This window comes from Oncorhynchus tshawytscha, unplaced genomic scaffold, assembly GCF_018296145.1.
Source record: "Oncorhynchus tshawytscha isolate Ot180627B unplaced genomic scaffold, Otsh_v2.0 Un_scaffold_1528_pilon_pilon, whole genome shotgun sequence".
Classification (NCBI taxonomy): domain Eukaryota; kingdom Metazoa; phylum Chordata; class Actinopteri; order Salmoniformes; family Salmonidae; genus Oncorhynchus; species Oncorhynchus tshawytscha.
The window spans coordinates 2,015,233-2,039,225 of NW_024609832.1; the positions used below are offsets into that span (position 1 = coordinate 2,015,233).

At 44.3% G+C, this 23,993-nt stretch overlaps 1 protein-coding gene across 1 annotated transcript in view; it reads left to right on the top strand.

Annotated features, from left to right (window-relative positions):
* The first annotated feature begins 360 nt into the window (after positions 1–360).
* LOC112229604 (neurexophilin-1-like) overlaps positions 361–23,993 on the top strand; it is a 50,601-nt gene continuing 26,968 nt past the window's right edge. Inside the window, exon 1 of the mRNA XM_024395536.1 lies at positions 361–1,022. Coding sequence (XP_024251304.1) covers positions 969–1,022 — 54 coding nt within the window. The 5' untranslated portion in view covers positions 361–968. The remainder of the gene's footprint in view (positions 1,023–23,993) is intronic.

Here is a 23,993-nt window from a genome sequence, read left to right on the forward strand (position 1 = left end):
GCTACATTTAGCACTTCTGTCAATGTAGGCTCATCTTTCACGGCTAAATTGAATTATATGTTTTAGACTGTTACTAAATATACAGTAGGTCCATGTTTGTATGCATTAGCATTTGGTTAGTCAAAATTCTGCACATAACCTATAGCCTACAAGAAAACAATGTCATTGTCCAGCCGTGCTGGTTTATATGGCAGTGATCTGCCCATACATATTGAGGGAGGGAGCTGGTGCTGTAGCCTAGTGAGTTTGTTTGTCCTGGAGTCATACTGTATACGCACTGTGGCTCTCTGTGAATGTCGGCTCGTTTATCTCTATCAACCAACCCCACCACTCTACCGCCAGTCAGTAAATGAACAGCTTTCCCGTAGAGCTATAGTGGCTGTTTAAAGACTACTCTGTGATCCTTGCGTCTCGGACCAATCTTGCCCCGTTTTTTATATTTCCCTCGTTCCTCTCCTCCCCTCCCTCCTCTTCTCTCTCTCATATTATGTGTGGACAGAGCGACGGTGTTTCTCTCAGCCCGGATGTGTTGTAGGCACGCGTTTTCCAGAGGCGCGGTTATAAAGCGTCCGTTATTTATCTGACTCTACTTTTAACTGTTCTCCTTTTCAGTAAGGAACTGCTAGGCGAGCCTCACGCGCACGGCAGGCAGCAAGACAATCAAATCAAGGACTGATCCCTTATGTTTGCTCTGAATCGAATTTTCATCTTTCATTGAACTATGACATTGCTTCAGCCCTGCTCTCTGGATTAATTCCTTTGTAATCGTTATTTGTTCCCCCATCTCGTCCAATATCTGTCTCAAAGTGTAGGCTAAGCTTCAGTGGTCATGGGGTGTATAATTTCATTTTCGCCTAGGCTGGTGAGGGTCTTGACGGTTGTGTAAAAGCGGATAACGCGTGGATTTATGGTCTTCACAGACAAAGAGCCAGCGAAGGGAAACTAGTGGAAGTTTGAGACCAGGAAGAATGCAGGCGACGTGTTGGTGTGCGGTGTTACTCCTAACTCCAGCGTTTTACCTGGTGAGTAGTGGTTTTGTTTGTGTTTATAAATAATTTTGTCGTTTCACTGTTGTCTCTGTGTTTTGTGGTCTTTCAAAGACACATTTTACTAAAATCCCATGTGTAAAAACGATTTCTTATGAAATGCACATCACTGACAGAACTATTGAAGACAACTCTTCACTTCAGGGGCATGTCCTGTTCATTGCATAAAAACATTCCGTCGTCCTGTATCAGGGTATTGGGGGGAAATACAATTTAAATTGCACATCATCATGACTGAGACATTTAACATTACTGTATGCGTTTCTATTTCAGAACTGTGGTCTATGGTGTCCAATTAATAGGACTAATTAGTCCAATTAATTTTCAAAATGAATATATTTGGTTATAAGACTGAATAAGTATTTCATATTTGACTCATGATTTTTTTAAACACATGTGTGAAAGAAATAACACATTTAAAGTGTAAGATTAAAACATTATTTCCCGCACACTAGCTGAAAACGGACAAGATTGTGCTGCAGTTCCAACAAACCGTCTCATGGGGGCGTCATAACAAACCAAAAACGACCGGCAGGTGCGTCTGAAGGCTACACGTCAACCTGGAGGAACCATTCAAATTCTCAGTTTCTACTTTTGATTTTGCCAGTAACGCGTTTTCCTTTCAGTCCGCCACATAAACAATGATCCCACTCATAGCAGTCATAATACACACAACATGGAGGAGGGTTGTTTGGTGCGTGGCCCGGACAACCCAGCTCCATCTTGCTGATCTCAAAGCGAGCATAATGTGATAACATTTAACTTATGCTAAGACATTGAGTGGAAAGAAAACACAGGTTTCTCATGCACCAAAGTTTTGTTAAAAAGTAACAGGAAGACTCTGATATAAAAAAAAGGAATGCCACTTAAATATTTCAAATAAATTCACTTTCCAAGTAGACTATATTATCATTTGCAAAAAAATAAAATAAACACACACGCGTTCGTTCAGCTTTCGTGTGAATTCTACAGACACCTTGAGGAGAGTAGCCTAATGTCTTCACACAAAAATGTGTTGCCTAAGCTTCTGTTCCCTATCCCTAACCCAGATAACTTGACACTAAGACTAGCAGATGCCACATCATACACCTAAATGAATCCGCCTTTGATTCTTACTGGAATTGAGCGCGGATTGGAATTGAGCGCGGATTCTCTCCCTTCACTCACTCAGTCTCTCTACGCAACTCAAAATAAATATTTATTCATTTAAGAGGCTATTGCTATCAGGTCTACGGCAGCACTGTGTCAAACTATACTGTCCGGTGTTAAAATTAATGTAAGTCAAATGTTTTGTAATATACAGTTCGCAACACTCACACTCACACGCACAAGCGCGCACACACACACACACACACACACACACACACACACACACACACACACACACACACACACACACACACACACACACACACACACACACACACACACACACACAATGGGTAGGCTTCTGTCTATTTCCTTTGAACTTACCACAGGACATTTTTCCCCGACACATTTTAGATTTCACGAAATACGCCAATTTAAACTGGCTTCTCTTACAACTGTCCTATTGACATTTAAATAATGGATCGAATTATTTCATCTGCATAATCCTCACGCAAAACGACATTTATTCAAACTAAAATTATTCTAATCAAGCTAATTAATTTACTGGTTGTTTTCTTTCGGCTTGACGGAATACGATTTAATTGCGTAGCCAATTTTAATTTTAATTCAGAAAAACAGGTCGTTATTTTTAGTTGTCCGTGGGGTATTATTTTACCACATTATCTCAAATGAGTCTGAAAACTTCCATGGCGCGTTGGGCAATGCTTAAATGTAAGCATATAGATAGGCCTACAAAGGGTTTTACCATTTTTGACACATTTACAGGAAGATGTCTTATGTCATTATTAAGAGTGAGGTTTTAATCAATTCCACAGAATTATAAAAATTGGAGTGTGCTCAGGACCTATACAATTAAAAAATCTCGCAAAATTTAGTAATCATAATAAAATGAATTTAAATGTAATCTATATTTTGCGTTACACCTGGGCTTATTTTATATGGGCTTTGTTTGATAAGGATACAGCTAGACTATCTTGTAGGATGTGAACACCAACATCTCAGATGCAACATATAGACCAAAGCATGACCTGTAATTTTCCGCTACGTAAATGTTTCTTTGCTGTAAACATAAAATCACAGATTTTATAGGCCAAATTACATTTCTCTGTATAAAGGAATATTATCGTATAATAGATTAGGCACCTTAAAATAATTTTCCCCTTTTTATTTGACCTCTTCTCGCATAGAATTTCACCTCTGAATTCCAATCAAACGAGTCAAGGAGCATTATCGGCACCGGGAGCTGTCCATGGTTCTGATATTCAAGACCGTTGTTTTACGCGTCTTAAAAAACAGCCGGGTAGAATGAGTCCCAATTGAACACATCATTGCAGTGGGACGCAAAAATGTTTTAAAAGTCCGTTTTGTTCATTCAAACCAATGAAGATGTAGGCTTGATGATGAAACCTGAATTCACATAGGCCTAATAGTTCGAAATGACAAATTTGACAAGTGCCATTTGACACTTTTCAACTTTTCCTCGCCCTGAAATGGTTTGTCAATTTAGGCATAGGCCTAGGACTACTTAAATTTACATTTGTGGAAAAGTTTTTTTTAAATCAATTCAGTGCAACGCAATATACATATTCCATGGTAGGATATATTACAAATTGATTAGGGTTTCTTTTCACATAATGATATTGGCTGCAGATTTTGGGATGAAAATGTAGTCTTTGTAATGTATAGCCTTGGTTCAGTTTGTCTTTTGCTTCATAAAAAAGGTAGGGCTTTTTCAGTCGACTGTAAAGAGATCTTTGATTATATTGTCTTATAGTTACGAATTGGTTCATGTTAGTTTAATTCTACACCTGGATATTTGCTCTCTCCATGTCTGCGCTCCACTAAACCTAGATTATTATTTTCCAGACAGTTAAACTGTTCCAGTTAAACTGTCGGGTTTATCCATACCTACGGGGATTACCGTTGAACTTTGACGGTTTTATTTCGTGTTAAAAGCTCTTGTCTCGTCTCTAAGCCTCTTGTCTGAGCGGGGCGCGCCTTGACCCGGATAACACTGTGCTCGCTCTGAAGAACAGTTGATGCAGGTGTTCAGTGGTATAATACAGCGCACGCCTCTCTGCGAGGGCGGCATTCACACATGAATATGGTCACCTATGGCTACAAAATGTAATTAAAATAGGATTGTATTCATTATTCGGCTTAGTTGGGAGTTATCGGTGCCTTCCTAGGTGCGTGTGTGTGCGTGTGCGTGTTTTTTTTCTGCATCTTACTTCTGATCAAGCCAGCTCCAATAAAACCCAGTCAGATAATTGACATGCTTTTAGGGTAGTTTTGCTCCCAGCAGAGGGACTGCTGATGATACTCTGTTGACTGACAGCTAGTGTGAACAACAGCATGTTCTCTGGCCCCATCACTGGTAGCAGGGTGGCTCCTATGGCTGCAACACAGGGCTGTCAGTGACTGGCAGGTGTGTGTGTGTGTGTGGGGGGGCTCTGGGGGCAATGAGGAGGCTCTGTTCCTGAGGGACAGACAGACAGACACAGACATAATGACTCCTAAATGGCACCTTGTTCCCTAAATAGTGCACTGTTTTAGGCCAGGCATATTACAACTACACCATCATTGTTTAACAGGCTGGCGAGAGGGCCTGACATGCCAAGCAGTTGGCGCAGTGGGAGAGACACCGACAGTGCTGCATCCTAAATGGAACTCTATTCCCTGTATAGTGCACTATGTTTGGCCAGCCTCTCACCATTGTTTGTTAGTGGAGCTGTGAAGATTCAAGTACCGCAATATCTTTTCCATGGCAAAAATGAAAACACGAAGAAGACCAAACTCTTTGCTGTATGTAAAATATTGTGTGCTATAGCTTGGAATATGCATACATGTGACTCTGAATGACAACATAGCTAATGAAGTTTGTTTCCAACATTAGTGCTGCTAAATCCATTTAGTGCTTTGTTTCCTTGCCACAATACTAACAAGTATTGCAACACTGGTATCGTCCCGGCCCTAATTGTTAGTAGTATTAAATCATCATAACATGCTGTAGATGTTGCGACCAGCCCTGCCATAGCAAGCAGTCAGCACAGTGGGAGAAGGGATTGCCACACACAGATCAGTGAATGGGGAAATACTGCTTGCATTTGAGTCTTGTCAGGCAATATTACATTACATCAGCAAAGAACGCATATCAGTCCAATTGTGAGTCTGTCCTTTCATTGAACACAAATTACTTTATGATTTTTGTCAGCCATTTCATTCCCATTTATTGGGAAATATACAGATGTAGGATCTTAATTTGATCACCTTGTTGCAAGACAACTTCCCTGCAATGCAATACATGTAAAACCTGAACTGTATTTGAGGATTAAAAAAGCATCTGAAGTTTGTAATTTCCACTTTGAAATTTCAGATGAGATTTTCCCTTTTGAAAAATGTGTCAACCCCTACAACAATTTACAGTAATGATAATACACATAATAATTCTCATTTCCTTTTACTGCAAGATTATTTGCCTGCTGTAGCAAACTGGCTAAAATGAAGATCCTACAATAGTGGGAGAGGAGAGAGAGGATGCTACACTGAGATCCTACACAGAGCACACTGTGTGTGGAAGACTATAAGGTTGTCAATTATGTTGAATTGGTTGCATCCCAAATGGAACCCTGTTCCCTAAACTGTAGCACTACCTTTATCCAGAAGTCCACATACTGTAGGCCGAGAGCAGAGCCGTAAAGGGGCATGGCCGAGAGTTCAGTCTCTTAGCACGCAGCACTATAATCCTCTATTAAACCCCCAGACCCTTCACAGCACAGCCAAGTGGTCCGCTAGCAGCTATGTTACATGTGAATTAACAGTGAAGGATCTACTTTAATTGAGGAACTCAAGTAGCTCTCGACCAGCATTACAATACAACCAATTGTCTCCATGCCCATTGACCATCCACTGCAATCACATTATCTTTGATGGAAATCACACTTTAAGAGGAATCTGTTATTATTGTGAATATTTCCTAGAAATGACTCTTCATATTTCTATGTATGTATCTTTTATGAATTAATATCAATACATCAGCATTATGATGTATTGTCAGTTGCTTGGCTCCTTGATATAGCTGAGGTCGTATATGGTGTACTCATGTATTTACATAGTACACTTCATACCCAACATCCAATTTTGGTAGATTTTTGATAGAGTTTTTATGAAATGTGAATTCAACTAATTACTTTGTTTTCGGGTTTAAATCTAGGTTTAAATGTGGAGGGGGAAAAATATGCTTTAAGTTGAATTAACTTGGTATCTATCTTATTTAGACTCTAAAAACTTGCTTCAGTTCAGTACTGCTGACCTTTGACCCTTCGATCAGAGACTGGAAGTGTCTCAGAAGAGAAACCTGCCACCTGTGTGTGTGTGTGTGTGTGTGTGGGTGTGTGTCTCAGAAGACCCCGTGTGGTGCACCTCTGTAATTCACACCTCAAGGTGACCTGACTCTGCTGTGCTCCTCTGCTGAACTGCTCTTGTGGTCCACTGATGATGACACACCTGGTAGTCCACTTATGATGACACGTGTGACCTGGGGGCAACACTCCTTTCTCTTTTATCAACCCTTACTCTGTCTCCCTGGACCAATAACACCCTGCATAGGAGACAGTAAGCTGTGTGTGTGTACTTGACCTTGGTTTGGGGCAGAAAGTCAATGATAATGGTCTATAGTTGTTGGAATTGCCCCTTGACGGGCGTTGGTTAATTTTTGACTGCATGGATCATTACAGTTTTGTTTATTCAAATCCTATTGGGGGAAGCTGGCAAATATTTACAGCACAGTTGTCATCTTTTATGGTGTTTTAATTTGGAAGTCTTTCATTGATGACCAGACCCCTAACCTGCACATACCATCTAAACAACCAAAATAACCCTGACCCCTGACTGTGAAGGCACTTGGGATCTGACAATATATGTCTCTGGGTGTGTGTGTGCATTTTTGTGTGCATCCATGTCTGCTCGTACGCATGCATTCTATGTGATTAATGACAACAGCCTCCATCTTTCCCCACCGTGCACTGCTCTAGTTTTTCAATCACATTCAGAGGTCTAGGGTCATATTTGGAGCTAACCACTGAAGGGCACTGACTGTTTCTGAAAAATATAATTGAGGCCTGGCCTGACCTGAGGTTTGAACCTCTGGGGGACTCTTCTCTGTCTGCTCCACTACTCTGCTATTCTCTGTCTGGGAGCTGTGGTAAGTCTATCTGTAGCCTCTTGATAGGAAGAGCGTTGTAGCAGACCTACCTTGGTTCAAATACTATTTTAATTATTTCAAATACCTTATCTGGGCTTGATTGAGCTTGCCTGGCACATTGGAACCAATAGAATAGTTCCAACATTTAAAACCCCCACCCATCTGGTACACCTGGCAGGATAGAGCAGAAACCCCCACCCATCTGGTACACCTGGCAGGCTTGAGCAGAAACCCCTACCCATCTGGTACACCTGGCAGGCTTGAGCAGAAACCCCCACCCATCTGGCACACCTGGCAGGATAGAGCAGAAACCCCCACCCATCTGGTACACCTGGCAGGCTTGAGCAGAAACCCCCACCCATCTGGTACACCTGGCAGGCTTGCGAAGAAACCCACACCCATCTGGCACACCTGGCAGGCTTGAGCAGAAACCCCCACCCATCTGGTACACCTGGCAGGCTTGAGCAGAAAACCCCCACCCATCTGGTACACCTGGCAGGCTTGAGCAGAAACCCCCACCCATATGGTTCACCTGGCAGGATAGAGCAGAAACCCCCACCCATCTGGTACAGCTGGCAGGATAGAGCAGAAACCCCCACCCATCTGGTACAGCTGGCAGGATAGAGCAGAAACCCTCGCCCATCTGGTTCAGCTGGCAGGATAGAGCAGAAACCCTTGCCCATCTGGTACACCTGGCAGGCTTGAGCAGAAACATATACAATCTTTCAAAATATCTAAAATATTTTGAATAGGGTATGAACCCAGGGCTGCTTTGTAGAGTTGTAGTGTTGTAGAACTGTAGAGCTGTAGAGTAGAGCTACTTGGTAAATTGTTTCTAAAGGCAGGAAATAAATGAGATGACCCACTGACAACCTGCTTTCCATGGCCAGAGTTACTCCCAGGACGAGTCTGAAGACGAGTCTTTATTTAGTGCTCTGAACAGATAATTGTGTTTTGAAAGCTGAAAGGGAAGTTTTTGTTGTTGGCAGAAGCATTCAACAATCTCTATCGACATTGCTAGCGCTGCCTGTATTAATTTTCAAGCTGGGTTTTCTGGAAATAGCCCTTGTCTTGCCTCTTGTCTCTGTCCTGTTTCCCAGTATCTTTCCTTAGGCATGGTTGGTTGTTGTAACATGCCAGCACCAGCATATGCATGGAAGAAAACAGTGGCATTCAGTAGACTGGGAGTTGTTCCTGCCTTAGTGAATAGCTGTAGTGAATGTGTGTTGACTAGTGATGGCATTTGTACCTAACAGCAGTGGTGATGGATTGCATAAGCCTGCTGATGGGCTTGATTGACCACTTTACCAGAGCAGAGATCAGACACTCTCGCTTGACTGGGTCTATGTGGCAGGGAGCGGATAGGGGAAGGGGGGGGAGAGGAGGTAGGGGAGGGGTAGAGGGGGAAGCACTCCTGCTTGGCTGGGTCTAGGAAGAGGGAAAGGGACGGGAGAGAAGAGGAAGGGGAGGAGGGGTGTAAACTTCCGTCCCTGCAACACACCAGTGGTGATGGATCTATCCACAGGGTCGTGTCTGCCGCACCGTCCGAGATACACAGCTACAGGCCAGAAGCCCGGGATTTATCTTCCTGATCTTTCCCCTTCAGTAACAGAGACTGGCCATGGGGAGCACTAGCTCCATTCTAGCTTCAGGGGTACGTTTCCATACCCTGGTTAGACCACACTGAACAATGTGTCCATAGGAAGAGCAGCGTTCATGCTGGTTTAATCAGGCTACGTTTGGAAGAGCTTTATGAACAAATCCATGAGGGATGAACACACTTCCAAGTAACTGTAAATGCTGTGTCTGTCTGTCTGTTGGCAGAATAGCACAGCACCTTAGGTTTAAAGACACTAGACATAGGTTTTTCGGTTGCAACCTCTGCTCCAGATTAGCCCATAGAAACATATTTCATAACAGATTCACACATGGAAAAACAGATTTTCTTAACTGGTACCAGGGTACATTCAGATTAGTCTTGTGGAGCTTGTGGGCATCATAGAGCAATAGAACAGACACATATGTGTTCGTGAGAGTCTCACCTTTCCATATTGGTGTGTAAACAAAACTGTTCGGATGCAACAGACGTTTTCGTGAGAATACCGATTTTCGGGATGTCTGACCAACACCGTTGTAGTTCAGTCACCTTCCAGGCCACCATTGGTGGATGAGGTGGATTAAGGCGCAGCCGATGCAGCAAAACTAAACATATCTCTAGTTTAAACAAACACATTTTGACAGGGATTACTTAATCATATTTGTTCCTAGGTGGAACATAAAGCTTCCATGAGAGAGCACCACTGGTACCGATTTGATGCCTTTCTGGGAATGGTTTTCCAGGCCAGTCATGACAGGATTGTGGTTTACATTTACAGGTTATTCCTACGTAATGGTCTTGTAGATATTGTTACCATGTTGTTTCTATGTAAATTACACATAATTTAGTAAGTGTCCCTAACAGCAGCCTATCCCTTTTTTAGTGGACTATATTTGACCAGGCCCTGGTTTACAGTAAATTACATTCCTCCACTGAATCAGTTGATTGTCCTCTCCTCTGCTTGTTGAAGTCATGTTTCGGTCTTAATCAAGCAAGATCAACCAGAGTCATCACACCGTCACAATTGTAATTATTGATCAGGGAGACTAACCACAGTTCGTCTGTGTGGCCTTGGTACTACCGGCCATTCAGCTCCTCTCATGATCATGTCTCCATCTGTGTGTGTGTGTGTGCTCCTTAATCCGCTTAATCAATTAACTTCCGTTGTGATACCACTTCTTGTTTCGACCTCTAAGCTATCAAGATCCAGGAAAATTTGATTAAGAGAGAGGGGAAATTGGAAGCACTTGAGCATCTCTCTCTCTCTCTCTCTCTCTCTCTCTCTCTCTCTCGCCCCCTGATTTTTGTGAATATTTTATGAGAAACAATGAATGTACCCTTAGATCTGTCTGGTATTTTTTGTGCTTGTCACGACTTCCGCCGAAGTCGGTCCCTCTCCTTGTTCGGGCGGCGTTCGGCGGTCGACATCACCGGCCTTCTAGCCATCGCCGATCCACTTTTCATTTTCCATTTGTTTTGTCTTTGTCTTACACACCTGGTTTCAATTCCCCAATTACTTGTTCAGTATTTAACCCTCTGTTCCCACATGTTTGTTTGTGAGTGATTGTTTCTATGTAGGAAGGTCCGTTATTGTGGGCTCTGTTTTTGTATTGCATTTATATTATGTTGAGTAAAATAAGTTTATTTACTCATATCTGCTGTCCTGCGCCTGACTCCTATACACCAGCTACACACAGACTTCCTTACTGAATCACTCACCCGAAAGAATGGAGTCAGCAGGAGCAGACGCCCTCCTTTCAGAGATAGAGGAGTGCGTCCAGCATCTGGGCCCCGCCATGGATCGCGTGCTGCAGAGATGGATCGTTGGGAGAGAGGAGGAGGTCGTCCAGCGGCCCCACTACAGCCGGTCCCACTGTCCACCCCTCCTTCACCCGGTTCCAGCGGGATTCGGCTCATGCTCCCGAAGGAGTATGATGGGACGGCTGCCGGATGCCAGGGGTTCCTACTCCAGCTTGAGCGCTACCTGGCGACCGTGCACCCGGCTCCTTCGGGATGTGAGAGTGTGTCCGCCCTCATCTCCTGCCTCTCAGGCAAAGCCCTGAAGTGGGCCAATGCCGTATGGAGTGAGGGAGACGCGGCGTTGGACCATTACGCAGAGTTCACCAGCTGCTTTCGGGCAGTTTTTGACCACCCGCCTGAGGGTCGAGCGGCGGGTGAACGACTGTTCCACCTAAGGCAGGGGACGAGGAGCGCACAGGATTTTGCATTGGACTTCCGGACCCTGGCTGCCAGCGTGGGATGAAACGACAGGGCCCTGATCGATCACTACCAGTGCAGTCTGCGCAAGGACGTGCGTCGGGAGTTGGCCTGCCGAGACACCACCCTCACATTGGACCAGCTGGTGGACATGTCCATCTGGCTGGACAACCTGCTGACGGCCCGTGGACGTCCGGATCAGGGCCTGTCAGTTCCATCCACCTCCGCTCCGACGCAATGGAGCTGGGAGGTGCTGCACTTAGGGTGACCTGAGGAGGGGCCATTCCCTGCACCATCTGTGGCCGCAGAGGGCACACTGCTGGTCGGTGCTGGGGGGGTTCCTCAGAGAGTCAAGGCAGCAGGCAGGGCACTGTCGTGTCACCCCAGGTGAGTCGGCACCAGGCTCACCCAGAGCCCCCTGTTGCTCACATGTATGTGTTTATTTCCTGAGTTTTCCCTGCATTCCCAGCATAAGGCGCTCATAGGTTCAGGCGCAGCAGGGAATTTTATTGACCGTTCATTTGCCCATAGTTTAGGGAACCCCCTTGTTCCTGTGGATATGCCCTTCCCTGTGCACGCCCTAGATAGTCGACCATTAGAGTTAGGGCTGATTAGGGACGCCACCACTCCACTAGACATGGTTACGCAGGAGGGTCATAAGGAGAGAATCAATCTCTTCCTTATTGATTCTCCTGCATTTCCCATGGTGCTGGGCCTACCCTGGTTGGCCTGTCATGACCCAACTATTTTGTGGCAACAGAGGGCTCTCAAAGGGTGGTCACGAGAGTGCTCAGGGAGGTGTGTTGGGGTTTCCATCGGTGCAACTGCCGTGGACAGTCCAGACAAGGTCTCCACCATGCGCATCCCCTCAGAAAATGCCGATTTGGCTCTCGCCTTCTGTAAGAAGAGGGCGACAAAATTACAACCTAAATTACACCCTCATCGAAGGGGGAATTGTGCAATACATCTCCTGGTAGATGCAGCACTTCCCAGGAGTCACTTATATCCTCTGTCACAGAAGGAGATGGTGGCTAGGGAAACATATGTCTCCGAATCCCTGGGGCAGGGATACATTTGGCCCTCCACTTCACCTGCCTCCTCGAGTTATTTTTTTGTGAAGAAGAAAGATGGTGGTCTGCTCCCGTGTATCTATGAGTACCTAGTCATGCGGTATGGGTTGATGAATGCTCCATCAGTCTTCCAGGCCTTTGTTCACAAGATTTTCCCTGACCTGCATGGGCAGTGTGTAGTGGTGTATATCGACGACATTCTGATATACTCCGCTACACGCGCCGAGCATGTGCATCTGGTGCGCAGGGTGCTTGGTCGACTGTTGGAGCATGACCTGTACGTAAAGGCTGAGAAATGTCTGTTCTTCCAGCAGTCTGTCTCCTTCCTAGGGTACCGCATTTCCACTTCAGGGGTGGAGATGGAGAGTGACCGCATTTCAGCCGTGCATAATTGGCTGACTCCCACCACGGTAAAGGAAGAGCAGCGGTTTCTAGGGTTTGCCAACTACTAACGGAGGTTTATCCGGGGTTTTTGTCAGGTAGCAGCTCCCATTACATCACTGCTGAAGGGGGGACCAGTGCGGCTGCAGTGGTCGGCTGAGGCAATCTGGAGTACATCCGGGCGACGAGGAGACTGAACCCTCGCCAGGCAAGGTGGGCCATGTTCTTTACCTGTTTTGTTTTCACTCTGTCCTACAGACCAGGTTCCTAGAACGCTAAGGCAGATGCACTGTCCCGAATGTATGACACAGAGGAGCGGTCAATGGATCACACTCCCATACTTCCGGCCTCTTGCCTAGTGGCACCGGTGGTGTGGGAGTTGGACGTGGACATAGAGCAGGCGTTACGCACAGAGCCCACTCCCACTCAGTGTCCAGCTGGGCACCTGTACGTTCCGTCTGCTGTCCGCGACCGTTTGATCTATTGGGCCACACGTCACTCTCCGTTGGTCACCCTGGCATTGGTCGGAGGGTGCGTTGCCTTAGTGGGAAGTACTGGTGGTCCACTTTGGCCAAGGACTTGAGGGTTTATGTTTCCTCCTGCTCGGTGTGCCCCCAGTGCAAGGCTCCCAGGCACCTGCCCAGAGAGAAGTTACAACCCCTACCCGTTCCACAACAGCCGTGGTCACACCTGTCGGTGGACTTCCTGATAGATCTTCCTCCATCACAGGGCAACACCACGATCCTGGTTGTTGTGGATCGGTTTTCTAAGTCCTGCCGTCTCCTCCCTTTGCCCGGTCTCCCTATGGCCCTACAGACTACGGAGGCCCTGTTCACTCATGTCTTCCAGCACTACGGGGTGCCTGAGGATATAGTCTCTGATCGGGGTCCCCAGTTCACGTCCAGGGTCTGGAGAGTGTTCATGGAACGTCTAGGGGTCTCGGGAAGCCTCACCTCAGGTTTTCAGCCCAAGAGTAATGGGCAGGTGGAGAGAGTAAATCAGGATGTGGGTAGGTTTCTGCGGTCATTTTGCCAGGACCCGGCCGGGGGAGTGGGCGGCATTCATCCCATGGGCAGAGATGGACCAAAACTCCCACTCCTCCACTAACCTCTCTCCTTTCCAGTGCGTACTGGGGTATCAGCCGGTTCTGGCACCGTGGCGTCAGAGCCAGATCGAAGCTCCTGCGGTTGACGAATGGTTTAAACGCTCGGAGGAGACCTGGGACGCCGTCCATGTGCACCTGCAACGGGCCATGAGGTGGCAGAAGACGAGCTCCGACCGCCACCGCAGTGAGGCCCCAGTGTTCACACCGGGGGACAGGGTCTGGCTCTCGACCCGAAACCTGCCCCTCCGCATGCCCTGCCGGAAGCTGGGTCCATGGTTTGTGGGGCCATTCAAAGTCCTGAGGAGACCGAATGAGGTATGCTACAGGTTACAGCTTCCCCCAGATTACCGTATTAATCCCTCGTTCCATGTGTCTATCCTCAGGCCGGTGGTGGCTGGTCCACTCCAACAGTCTGAGGTGCGGGAGGTTCCTCTGCCCCCTCTGGACATCAAGGAGGCCCGGCGTATGCTGTTCGAGCCTTCAGTACCTCGTGGAGTGGGAGGGGTACGGTCTGGAGGAGAGATGCTGGGTGCCGGTGGAGGACGTCTTGGACCCTTCGTTGCTGCGGGAGTTCCACCGTCTCCATCCGGATCGCCCTGCGCCTCTTTTCTCCGGGTCGTCCCCGAGGTCGGTGTCGGAGCGCTGCTGAAGCGGCAGGTCAAGGGGGGTACTGTCACGACTTCCGACGAAGTCGGTCCCTTTCCTTGTTCGGGCGGCGTTCGGCGATCGACGTCACCAGCCTTCTAGCGATTGCCGATCCACTTTTCATTTTCCATTTGTTTAGTCTTTGTCTTACACACCTGGTTTCAATTCCCCAATTACCTGTTCATTATTTAACCCTCTGTTCCCACATGTTTGTTTGTGAGGGATTGTTTCTATGTAGGAAGGTCCGTTATTGTGTGCTCTGTTTTTGTATTGCATTTATATTATGTTGAGTAAAATAAGTTTATTTACTCATATCTGCTGTCCTGCGCCTGACTCCTATACACCAGCTACACACAGACTTCCTTACTGTGCTAGCTATTTCTACATGGCACATTGAATAGCACTATTGCATTTTGAAGATCATTTGACCAAATTTCTAAAAAAGAGGTGAAGAGGAAATTCATTGAGGATTAAATTACAGGTTTAAGTGAGAGAAGGGAGAGAAAATCAAAACCGGAAGGAAAAGAGGGTGAGACTATTGGAGAAAGGAGGAGGAGGAGGAGAGGAGGAGGAGGAGGAGGAGGAGGAGGAGGAGGAGAGGAGGAGGAGGAGAGGATGAGGACAGCGGCGCCGTGTCTTTTGATTGTCATGTTGCTTCAATTATTGTTTGTGAGCATCCAGTTTGTTGTCGTTGACACCCGTATGTGTGTGTCAGCTTGTGTTGGTTTCAACAGTCTGACTGTTTGTATTTTCGCTGTCACTCCAGGCAAAGGAGCAACACATTAATGTATCAGACTGGAAGCGGATCTGATTGGTGGAGTTGTACCTTCATGATTTAGAATAGAATAATGAACAATAAAGTTTATACGTGTAACAGCAAACTGACACAATACTGCTGTTATTAAAGGGGTAGTTCACAAAAATTACAAGATTATGTACTTGGTTCCTTACCTTGTAAGTAGTCTATGACAATGACGGAATGCAAGTTGGATTTTTTTTACCTAGCCACTATCACCAACCGCAGAAATAAATAATCCGTTTTGTGAACTATTCCTTTAAGCTTAAGTATTTCTTTAAGCTTAAATTGAGTTATTATCTGCTAATAATACATCTACCCTCGTCAGAGTGCTGTTATTGATTAGCTTATCACTTATAGGCTGTTCCCAGAATACTCTTGTGTCACGAGGTGATGCAATGAGTTTGAGTTGGAACAAATTGATCAGAACGAGTCGAGGGAATATTTTGTTTTTATTAGCTTTTTATAATGATCATTTAATTACATTTACTACACACACTTATGTACTGATTATCTTAAAATGACCTACCAATCAATATGTAACAGTGACGTATATTCACGGATGCCAAGAGAAGCCAGGCTTCCCACAAAAAATGTGATCAATAAAAAAATGAAATGTACAAAACATTGATCTTTCGTCTCTCTGAGTTTTATAATTTCCTTAAATTCAAAAGTGACTGTGCCTGTCACACTGGAGAAATCATTTGAGAGATGAGTAGCTACAGTTGAAGTCAGAAGTTTACATACACCTTACCCAAATACATTTAATCTCAGATTTTCACAATTCCTGACATTTAATCCAAGTAAAAATGCCCTGTTTTAGGTCAGTTAGGATCACCACTTTATTTTAAGAATGTGAAATGTCAGAATATTAGTAGAGAGAATGATTTATTTCAGCTTTTATTTCTTTCATCACATTCCCAGTGGGTGAGAAGTTTACATACACTCAATTAGTATTTGGTAGCATTACCTTTAAATTGTTTAAATTGGGTCAAATGTTTTGGGTAGCCTTCTACAAGCTTCCCACAAGAAGTTGGGTGAATTTTGGCCCATTCCCCCTGACAGAGCTGGTGTAACTGAGTCAGGTTTGTAGGCCTCCTTGCTTGCACACGCTTTTTCAGTTCTGCCCACATATTTTCTATGGGAATTGAGGTCAGGGCTTTGTGATGGACACTCCAATACCTTGACTTTGTTGTCTTTAAGCCATTTTGCCACAACTTTGGAAGTATGCTTGGGGTCATTGTCCATTTAGAAGACCCATTTACGACCAAGGTTTAACTTCCTGACTCATGTCTTGAGATGTTTCTTGAATATATCCACATAATTTTCCTCCCTCATGATGCCATCTATTTTGTGAAGTGCACCAGACCCTCCTGCAGCAAAGCACCCCCACAACATGATGCTGCCAACCCCATGCTTCACGGTTGGGATGGTGTTCTTTGGCTTGCAAGTGTCCCCCTTTTTCCTCCAAACATAACAATGGTCATTATGGCCAAACAGTTCTATTTTTGTTTCATCAGACCAAAGGACATTTCTCCAAAAAGTACGACCTTTGTCCCCATGTGCAGTTGCAAACCGTAGTCTGGCTTTTTAATTGCGGTTTTGGAGCAGCCTTTCAGGTTATGTCAATATAGGACTCGTTTTACTGTGGATATAGATACTTTTGTACCTGTTTCCTCCAGCATCTTCACAAGGTCTTTTGCTGTTGTTCTGGGATTGATTTGCACTATTCGCACCAATGTACGTTCATCTCTTGGAGACAGAACGTGTCTCCTTCCTGAGTGGTATGACGGCTGTGTGGTCCCATGGTGTTTATACTTGCGTACTACTGTTTGTACAAATGAACGTGGTACCTTCAGGCATTTGGAAATTGTTCCCAAGGATGATCCAGACTTGTGTAGGTCTACAATTTTTTTACTGAGGTCTTGGCTGATTTGATTTGATTTTCCCATAAGGTCAAGCAAAGAGGCACTGAGTTTGAAGGTAGTCCTTGAAATACATCCACAGGTACACCTCCAATTGACTCAAATGATGTCCTGTAGCCTATCCGAAGCTTCTAAAGCCAAGACATCATTTTCTGGAATTTTCCAAGCTGTTTAAAGGCACAGTCAACTTAGTGTATGTAAACTCCTGACCCACCAACTGACTTGCCTTAACTATAGTTTGCTAACAAGACATTTGTGGAGTGGTTGAAAAACGAGTTTTAATGACTCAAACCTAAGTGATTGTAAACTTCCAACTTCAACTGTATCTGACTGGCCAAGAAGAGAATGACATGTTGCGACTGTGGTATTTCATTCCTGCAGTAGCTATCTAGCTAAATCAGGCCTTTCCTAAGCCATGGATGGAGATGAGGATTTGGACATCAGCGATTCTGATCTAACCATAAATTCATATTTAATCCACGAGTTCAATATGTAGGATAGCTGTAGATGTAGTAGGCTCACGTTAACTAGCTCGCTAACTTACCTGGTTCATTGTTCCCCATGCAAGGAAGTTAGGCTAGCAAGCATTTAAGCCAGGTAGCCTAGTCTAGGACATCATAGACCATTTTTTCCAAAAGGACAGCGAGGAGGATGGCATTGGTGTTCAGTCTACAAGTAGGGTGTCAACAACATGTTTTTCTACTTGCGTGTGCACATGCACTCACACTCAGACAATCTCGATCCATATTTACTCAAGTGTGCGGCACCTATTATTGCTGGTGTAGTGATACATATCTCTAATCAAACATTGGTCGTAGGAAAGATTCCTAAATCTTCGACAACAGCTTTTGTTTTCCCACTCCTCAAGGGAGGTGATGGTAGTGAGTTGGATAATTATCGGCCAATCTCTAAGCTCTCCTGTTTGGCTTAAATTCTAGAGTCGTTGGTGAATAGGCAACTACAATCTTTTTAAACTGTTAACAATACTCTTTCTAGTAATCAATCTGGCTTCAGGCCAACACAGTACTATTATGGCCACTGTATGTGTTGTAAATTATATTACTAATTATATTACTAATGCCCTAGTACTTTGTCGCCTTGTTCATAGATTTGTCTAAAGCTTTTGACACTTTAGAGCATGCGATACTTTTGGGTAAGCTGTCGTCAATAGGACTGGGATTGGTCGGAGGGTGCGTTGCCTTAGTGGGAAGTACTGGTGGTCCACTTTGGCCAAGGACTTGAGGGTTTATGTTTCCTCCTGCTCGGTGTGCCCCCAGTGCAAGGCTCCCAGGCACCTGCCCAGAGAGAAGTTACAACCCCTACCCGTTCCACAACAGCCGTGGTCTGTCGTTGGTTTCATGACTATCTAAAGGATAGAAGTCAGGCTGTCGACAGCATCCAGTTGGAGCCATTGGAGTTGGTTAAAGGGGTCCAACAAGGTTCTATTCTTGGTCCATTACTGTTCACTCTCTACATAACCAATATCGGTGATGAGATAAGAAAATGTCAAATTCATTTATATGCTGATGACACTGTCATGTACTCTATCACTTCAATGGCTGACCAAAAATTTGCACTATTGGATACATATTTTAAAATATTACAAGGGTCACTTATGAGCTTAGATGGTTCTCGAATTAATCAGGTCTCTGCATATAAATACTTAGGGATATAGTTGGATGATAAACTGTCTTTTAAAATGCATATTGATGAACTTTGTAAACGGCTAAATTTCCAGCTGGGCTTCCTCTATAGAAACAGGACATGTTTGTCCTCTACAAATAGAAGACTGACTGTGAAAGCTACTTTTATGTTTGTTATAGATTATGGGGATATTATTTACATGCATGCTACGGCATCAACACTTAAATAGCTGGATGCTACTTATCATTGTGCACTTATTACGGGTGCTAGTTACAGAACTCACCTCTGTGTTTTATATCAAAATGTGGGTTGGACTTTGGCTGTCCGTGAGACGAGAACAACATGCTCTCGTGTTTGTCTATAAAGCACTTCTGAATAAACTACCTTCTTATTTATCATCACTCATCAATATTAGAATTAGAATTCCTAAAACCAGGTCTCAAACAGGGATTACACTTGAGGCCCATGTGATTTCCACAGAGTTGGGTATGGCTGCCTTTTCCTGTTACGCTCCTTGCCTATGGAATAGCCTGCAGACTAAACTTCAACTTCAGACTCTTGTCCCCCTGTCGCCCGTTTTAAATATTTATTGGAGGATTTTTATTTTTGTATTGCTTGTAACTGTTTCGGGTAAATCAAGTTATTGTGCTGTTGGTAGAATAACTTGTGTGTAAATGTATCAATCTGCTGCTGTGTTTTTTGTTTGTTATCTGTGATCTTTTTGTTTGTCTTGTGTAGTTTTATAATCATTGTTCCTAAACTGTATGTGTAAACATGTATATGCAGGGCCCAGCTGTAAAAGAGACGTTGGTCTCAGTCTGTGTTTCTTGTTGAAGTAAAGGTATAATAATAAAATCAGTACCATGGACAGCCACATGATATTTAGGAACATTGATAGGACCTCATTTGTTTTTGGTTTGTTTTCACTGTATTAAACTAAGCATATATAGCCTTGTTGATTTGATGTTTTCTAATTGTTTAAGTTTAACTGGTGCTGGAATAGCGGAGGCAATGTTCCTGTTGTCTTCGTGCTGACTTGCTTTAACTCTCCGTGGTTCTAAATCACTAGTTTAGTAAACTGTCAGAACCATTACCTTGCTTGATCATGCTGTAGGTCATGCTGTAGGTTTGTTACATGCAATATTTGCTTTGTGGACTTCAACGGACAGATGCTTGCTTTCTGGTTTTGTGATGAAACCAACGTGTGTGTAGTTGAATTTATTCCGCCACTGTGTGACCGTTGCCTTTTTGTTGTGTCGGCCTTATTGTATATCACGGTGGCATATGAATAAATAGGTAATAGAGCAAACAACGCAATTATCACAACGTAGGTTGTAATATGGCTGTTTTACTGGCTTGGCGTCCTCAGTGATTATACCCATGTACCGCTACTGATAAGTAAAACCAACTACATACTTTTTTATTTCATGATTGTCTCCTTCAGTTGGAGAATTGAAGAGTGAGGACTCATGCTGCAGGACCATGAAAGAGAAAATGATCTGCATGCACACACACACACTGTGGAATTGACCATATCACTCCAGCATACAGCGAACGACAACACTACATTACTTCACTGAGCCTTTACAGCCCAGGAGATTCCAGGACTATTGATTTTCAGAATTACAATTATATCTTCGTCTCTTATCGGCATCCAGCCATCGAGGAGAGGAGAAAAAAAAGAGAATAGCTATGAGGTGTTCTGGGGTGGAGGGTTTGAGCTGACACCTGTCACTCATCTGTCTCTGAGATAAAACTGATCCTTTAGTGTGTCATCAGACCACCTCTCTGTTTTGGGAAATAAGATGGAGGAGATTATCTCTCTTTCTCATTTACCCTCTCTCTCTCTCTCTCTCTCTCTCTCTCTCTCTCTGTGTGCCTGTCTGTCTGCGTCTCTCTCTCTGTCTGCCTCTGCTTCTCTCTCTCTGTCTGTCTCTCTCTCTCTCTGTCTGTCTCTCTGTGTCTTTCACTGTCTGTCTGCTTCTCTCTCTCTCTCTCTCTCTCTCTCTCTCTCTCTGTCTGTCTTTTTCTGTCTCTGTCTGTCTGATTATCTCTCTCTCTTTCTCTCTCTCTCTGCTTCTCTATCTCTCTCTGTTTCTCTCTCCTCTCATTCTTTCTCTCTCGCTCCCTTGCTGTCCCTCTCTCTCTCTCCCTCTCTCTCTCTCTCTCGCTCTGTCTCGCTCTCTCCCTCTCCTCCTATCTCCATCTCCTTGTCACTATATCTCGCTCTATTCTATAATGAAAGTCTCTTTTCTCAGAGTTAGATGCGATGTCTAGGTTATTGTTTGCTGCTGGTCTTTGTGTGTGCAGCGTTTCACGTTGACCACAAATGTGTTCTTTATGAGAATTGTAAAATAATTCCACTTATAGTGTATTGTCCAACCATGCAGAGAAAACATGCATAATGATAGAATACTCTGTCTGGAGAGAGAAAAAACTCAATACCACTATCAGCTTTATATTCACGATGACATCACCATATGATGACACATCCTCTGACATCATTTGACAACCTGCCAAACAAACCTGCAAGATATAAAAAATTAATTGTTTCCGTACATGCTTCTGAAATGAAACCATCTGACATGTTTTACTTTAAGAGAGTTTGGTTATTCTCCTTGTAAGTCGTTTGGAATAAATATTCTCATAACCTCTCTCTCGCTCTCTCTCTCTGCCATCTCTGTATATGCGAGCATTTATCAAATCAATGCCCTCTGATGGGAGTCCCACTAACAGGCAGTGAGGTGTGTGTGTGTTGGTGTGTTCTTCTCAGCAGCCGGCCCTCAGCTCTGCCGGAGCACAGATGATCTGCCAGACCTCACATGCCATTACTTAAAACATTAGCGTCCCTAACAGCCAATGCTTCACAGGGCCACTGACAGGTGCTCATAATCTCCCTCTCAATGTGTGTGTGTGTGTGTGTGTGTGTGTGTGTGTGTGTGTGTGTGTGTGTGTGTGTGTGTGTGTGTGTGTGTGTGATGTGTGTGTGTGTGGGGGTGTGGGAGGATATGGTATTTTGCCGTTTTGAGTATTCTGTGGAGTGACGGACAGCCATACACACTCATGCCTGTCAGGCAGAAATGATTTACCTATGTGGCATGCTGAGCATATTGGAAAAGAGATTCCCAGAAATTGTGCCACTTTTTGCCTCTAAAACTACTCTCAAAATATACAGAATGGTGAGGTCCTGCTGAAGGAAAATGCATGCTTTCCCCACATTCCCCGTACTTTTTAACTCACTATTTCTTAGACTCAGATACACACTCTAAGTTAAAGTATTTGTCTGAAAGTGTCAAGTTAATGGCCCAGACAATAAAGCAATTCCCAATCATTATGATATTTTCTCATGTCTTCTGGTCCTGTTCTTATGGCTTACAATAATGTTCTCTAATGTTTCTAGTCCTATTCTAATGTTTTAATGAATGCTGTTACATATTCATTGTGTTACACATGAAGTAGGCTAAGACAAGCTCCTGATCTTTTGCTTCAGGGCACCACATTTGATAGTCATTCATCAAATCATACCCGAAGTCTGCTGATGTCCTAAGCCATTAAATGAAGTCTGCATGACTGCTCTCAACAACTCAATCCTTCTTTATATATGTTTGTAGTCTGTTTAGAGAAGCGTTAGACCAATAATAGAAGACGTGAGTAGCAGGTGTACTGGGGGAGGGGGGAGTGCTGAAATTGGTTCCATAATCTTCGGTTTAAATAGCTTCCTCTCAATGGGTGGACTAAAACGAGCAGCTTTCAGTCAGGGGAAGAAACAGAGTTAATACAATCAAGTTGTAGTAGAGAATGTGACACAAGCAGAACTACGATTTTTAAGAATCCGACGAGGTGACAATTTATCCATTGGCTGGGTAGAGTTAAGTTGAATTCATAATGCATGGATGGAGGATGGGCAGCATGCTGCTGCCACAATAGAAGGATAAGCAGAGGAGGGAGGAAAACGAGAGAGAAGGGAAAGAGGGGGAAGTGAGGGAGGAACTAATCTAAAATATAGGGAAAATATGGGAAAGAGCGCAAGGGAGGTCTAATTTAACTCCAAGCAAGCTTCATCTGCTGCCAAATGAAACTTGAGGCCAAAGGGTCTATTTCATACGCTGTAAGTTTTCAAGGGTATTTCAAACATTTAGATTCCAAGCCACACATCACATCAGTTGTTATTGTCCATGAAGGATTCTTTCTATTGGAGCATCACAGGTACTGCGCCTAATAAGTCAATGGTAGATTGGGAGCCAACTCCACTACTCTAAATCTGTGTGTGAGTTATCAAGAGGAGGTGTAATTTCTTGTTTTGCAGTGGGAGCTGAAGAATACATACTGTTCGGCAGGTGTTCATCCATTCAGGTGTAATTCTGCCCAGAAAATGCTATTTCCTGGGCTGGATAAAGGCGCAGTGAGCTGACCCTCCCGTACCATTGTAAAGACTTGATAAGAACCACATAGCAAAACCATTTAAGGTTAAATCTAGCATTTAAAATCCACTTTCATTTGTAATGCTGCTGCTGCTTTCTCTGCACAGCCTGTAAATGTAAGTCGTTCTGAATAATCTTTTCCCCCTCCCTCCCTCCCTTTCTCTCTCCTCTCTCTCTCTCTCTCTCTCTCTCTCTCTCTCTCTCTGGCTATGCATCACACCCACAGCGCTGTAAGCTGCTCTGCTCAGCTTTTCCTAGTCAGCAGACTAGGAATATCTGTGGCCGTCCGATGTTGTGCTGCTGTTGTCCTTCTATTCACGACTAAAGTGCGGGGAAGGACTGGAATAATGTTGCTCACTGTTGATTCGCTCATGTGATTCCACTAAGACTGCTTCACAGTGTTGGACAAGGGTTTGTATTCAGAGCCATACAGTATATAGAGGTGTGTATAGTGTATATAGCACTGGGTATTGTAGTCTGTAGCTTGTGTACTTCTTGGTGAACTCTTTCAGTGTCCTTTTATCTGAGGACAAAAAGAGAAAATAAGAACAGGCAAGCGCACATCTAATTCTGTGGCTGTTAGACAGTAAGTTGCGTAAATTACAAGATCAGCATTAAAGGTGGACTGTACACACATTGTAGATCTGCCGTAGGCCCATCACCTCCTAGAAATTGAGATTAGCCTCGTTCCCCATCAGTGTGTGCTTGCGCGTGTCCATTTGACTGTGCCTGTGCGTGCGTGCGTGTGCGCGTGTGCGTGTGCATGTGTGTGTGTGTGTGTGTGTGTGTGTGTGTGTGTGTGTGTGTGTAAGGATGTCTGCAGCATTGCTCTG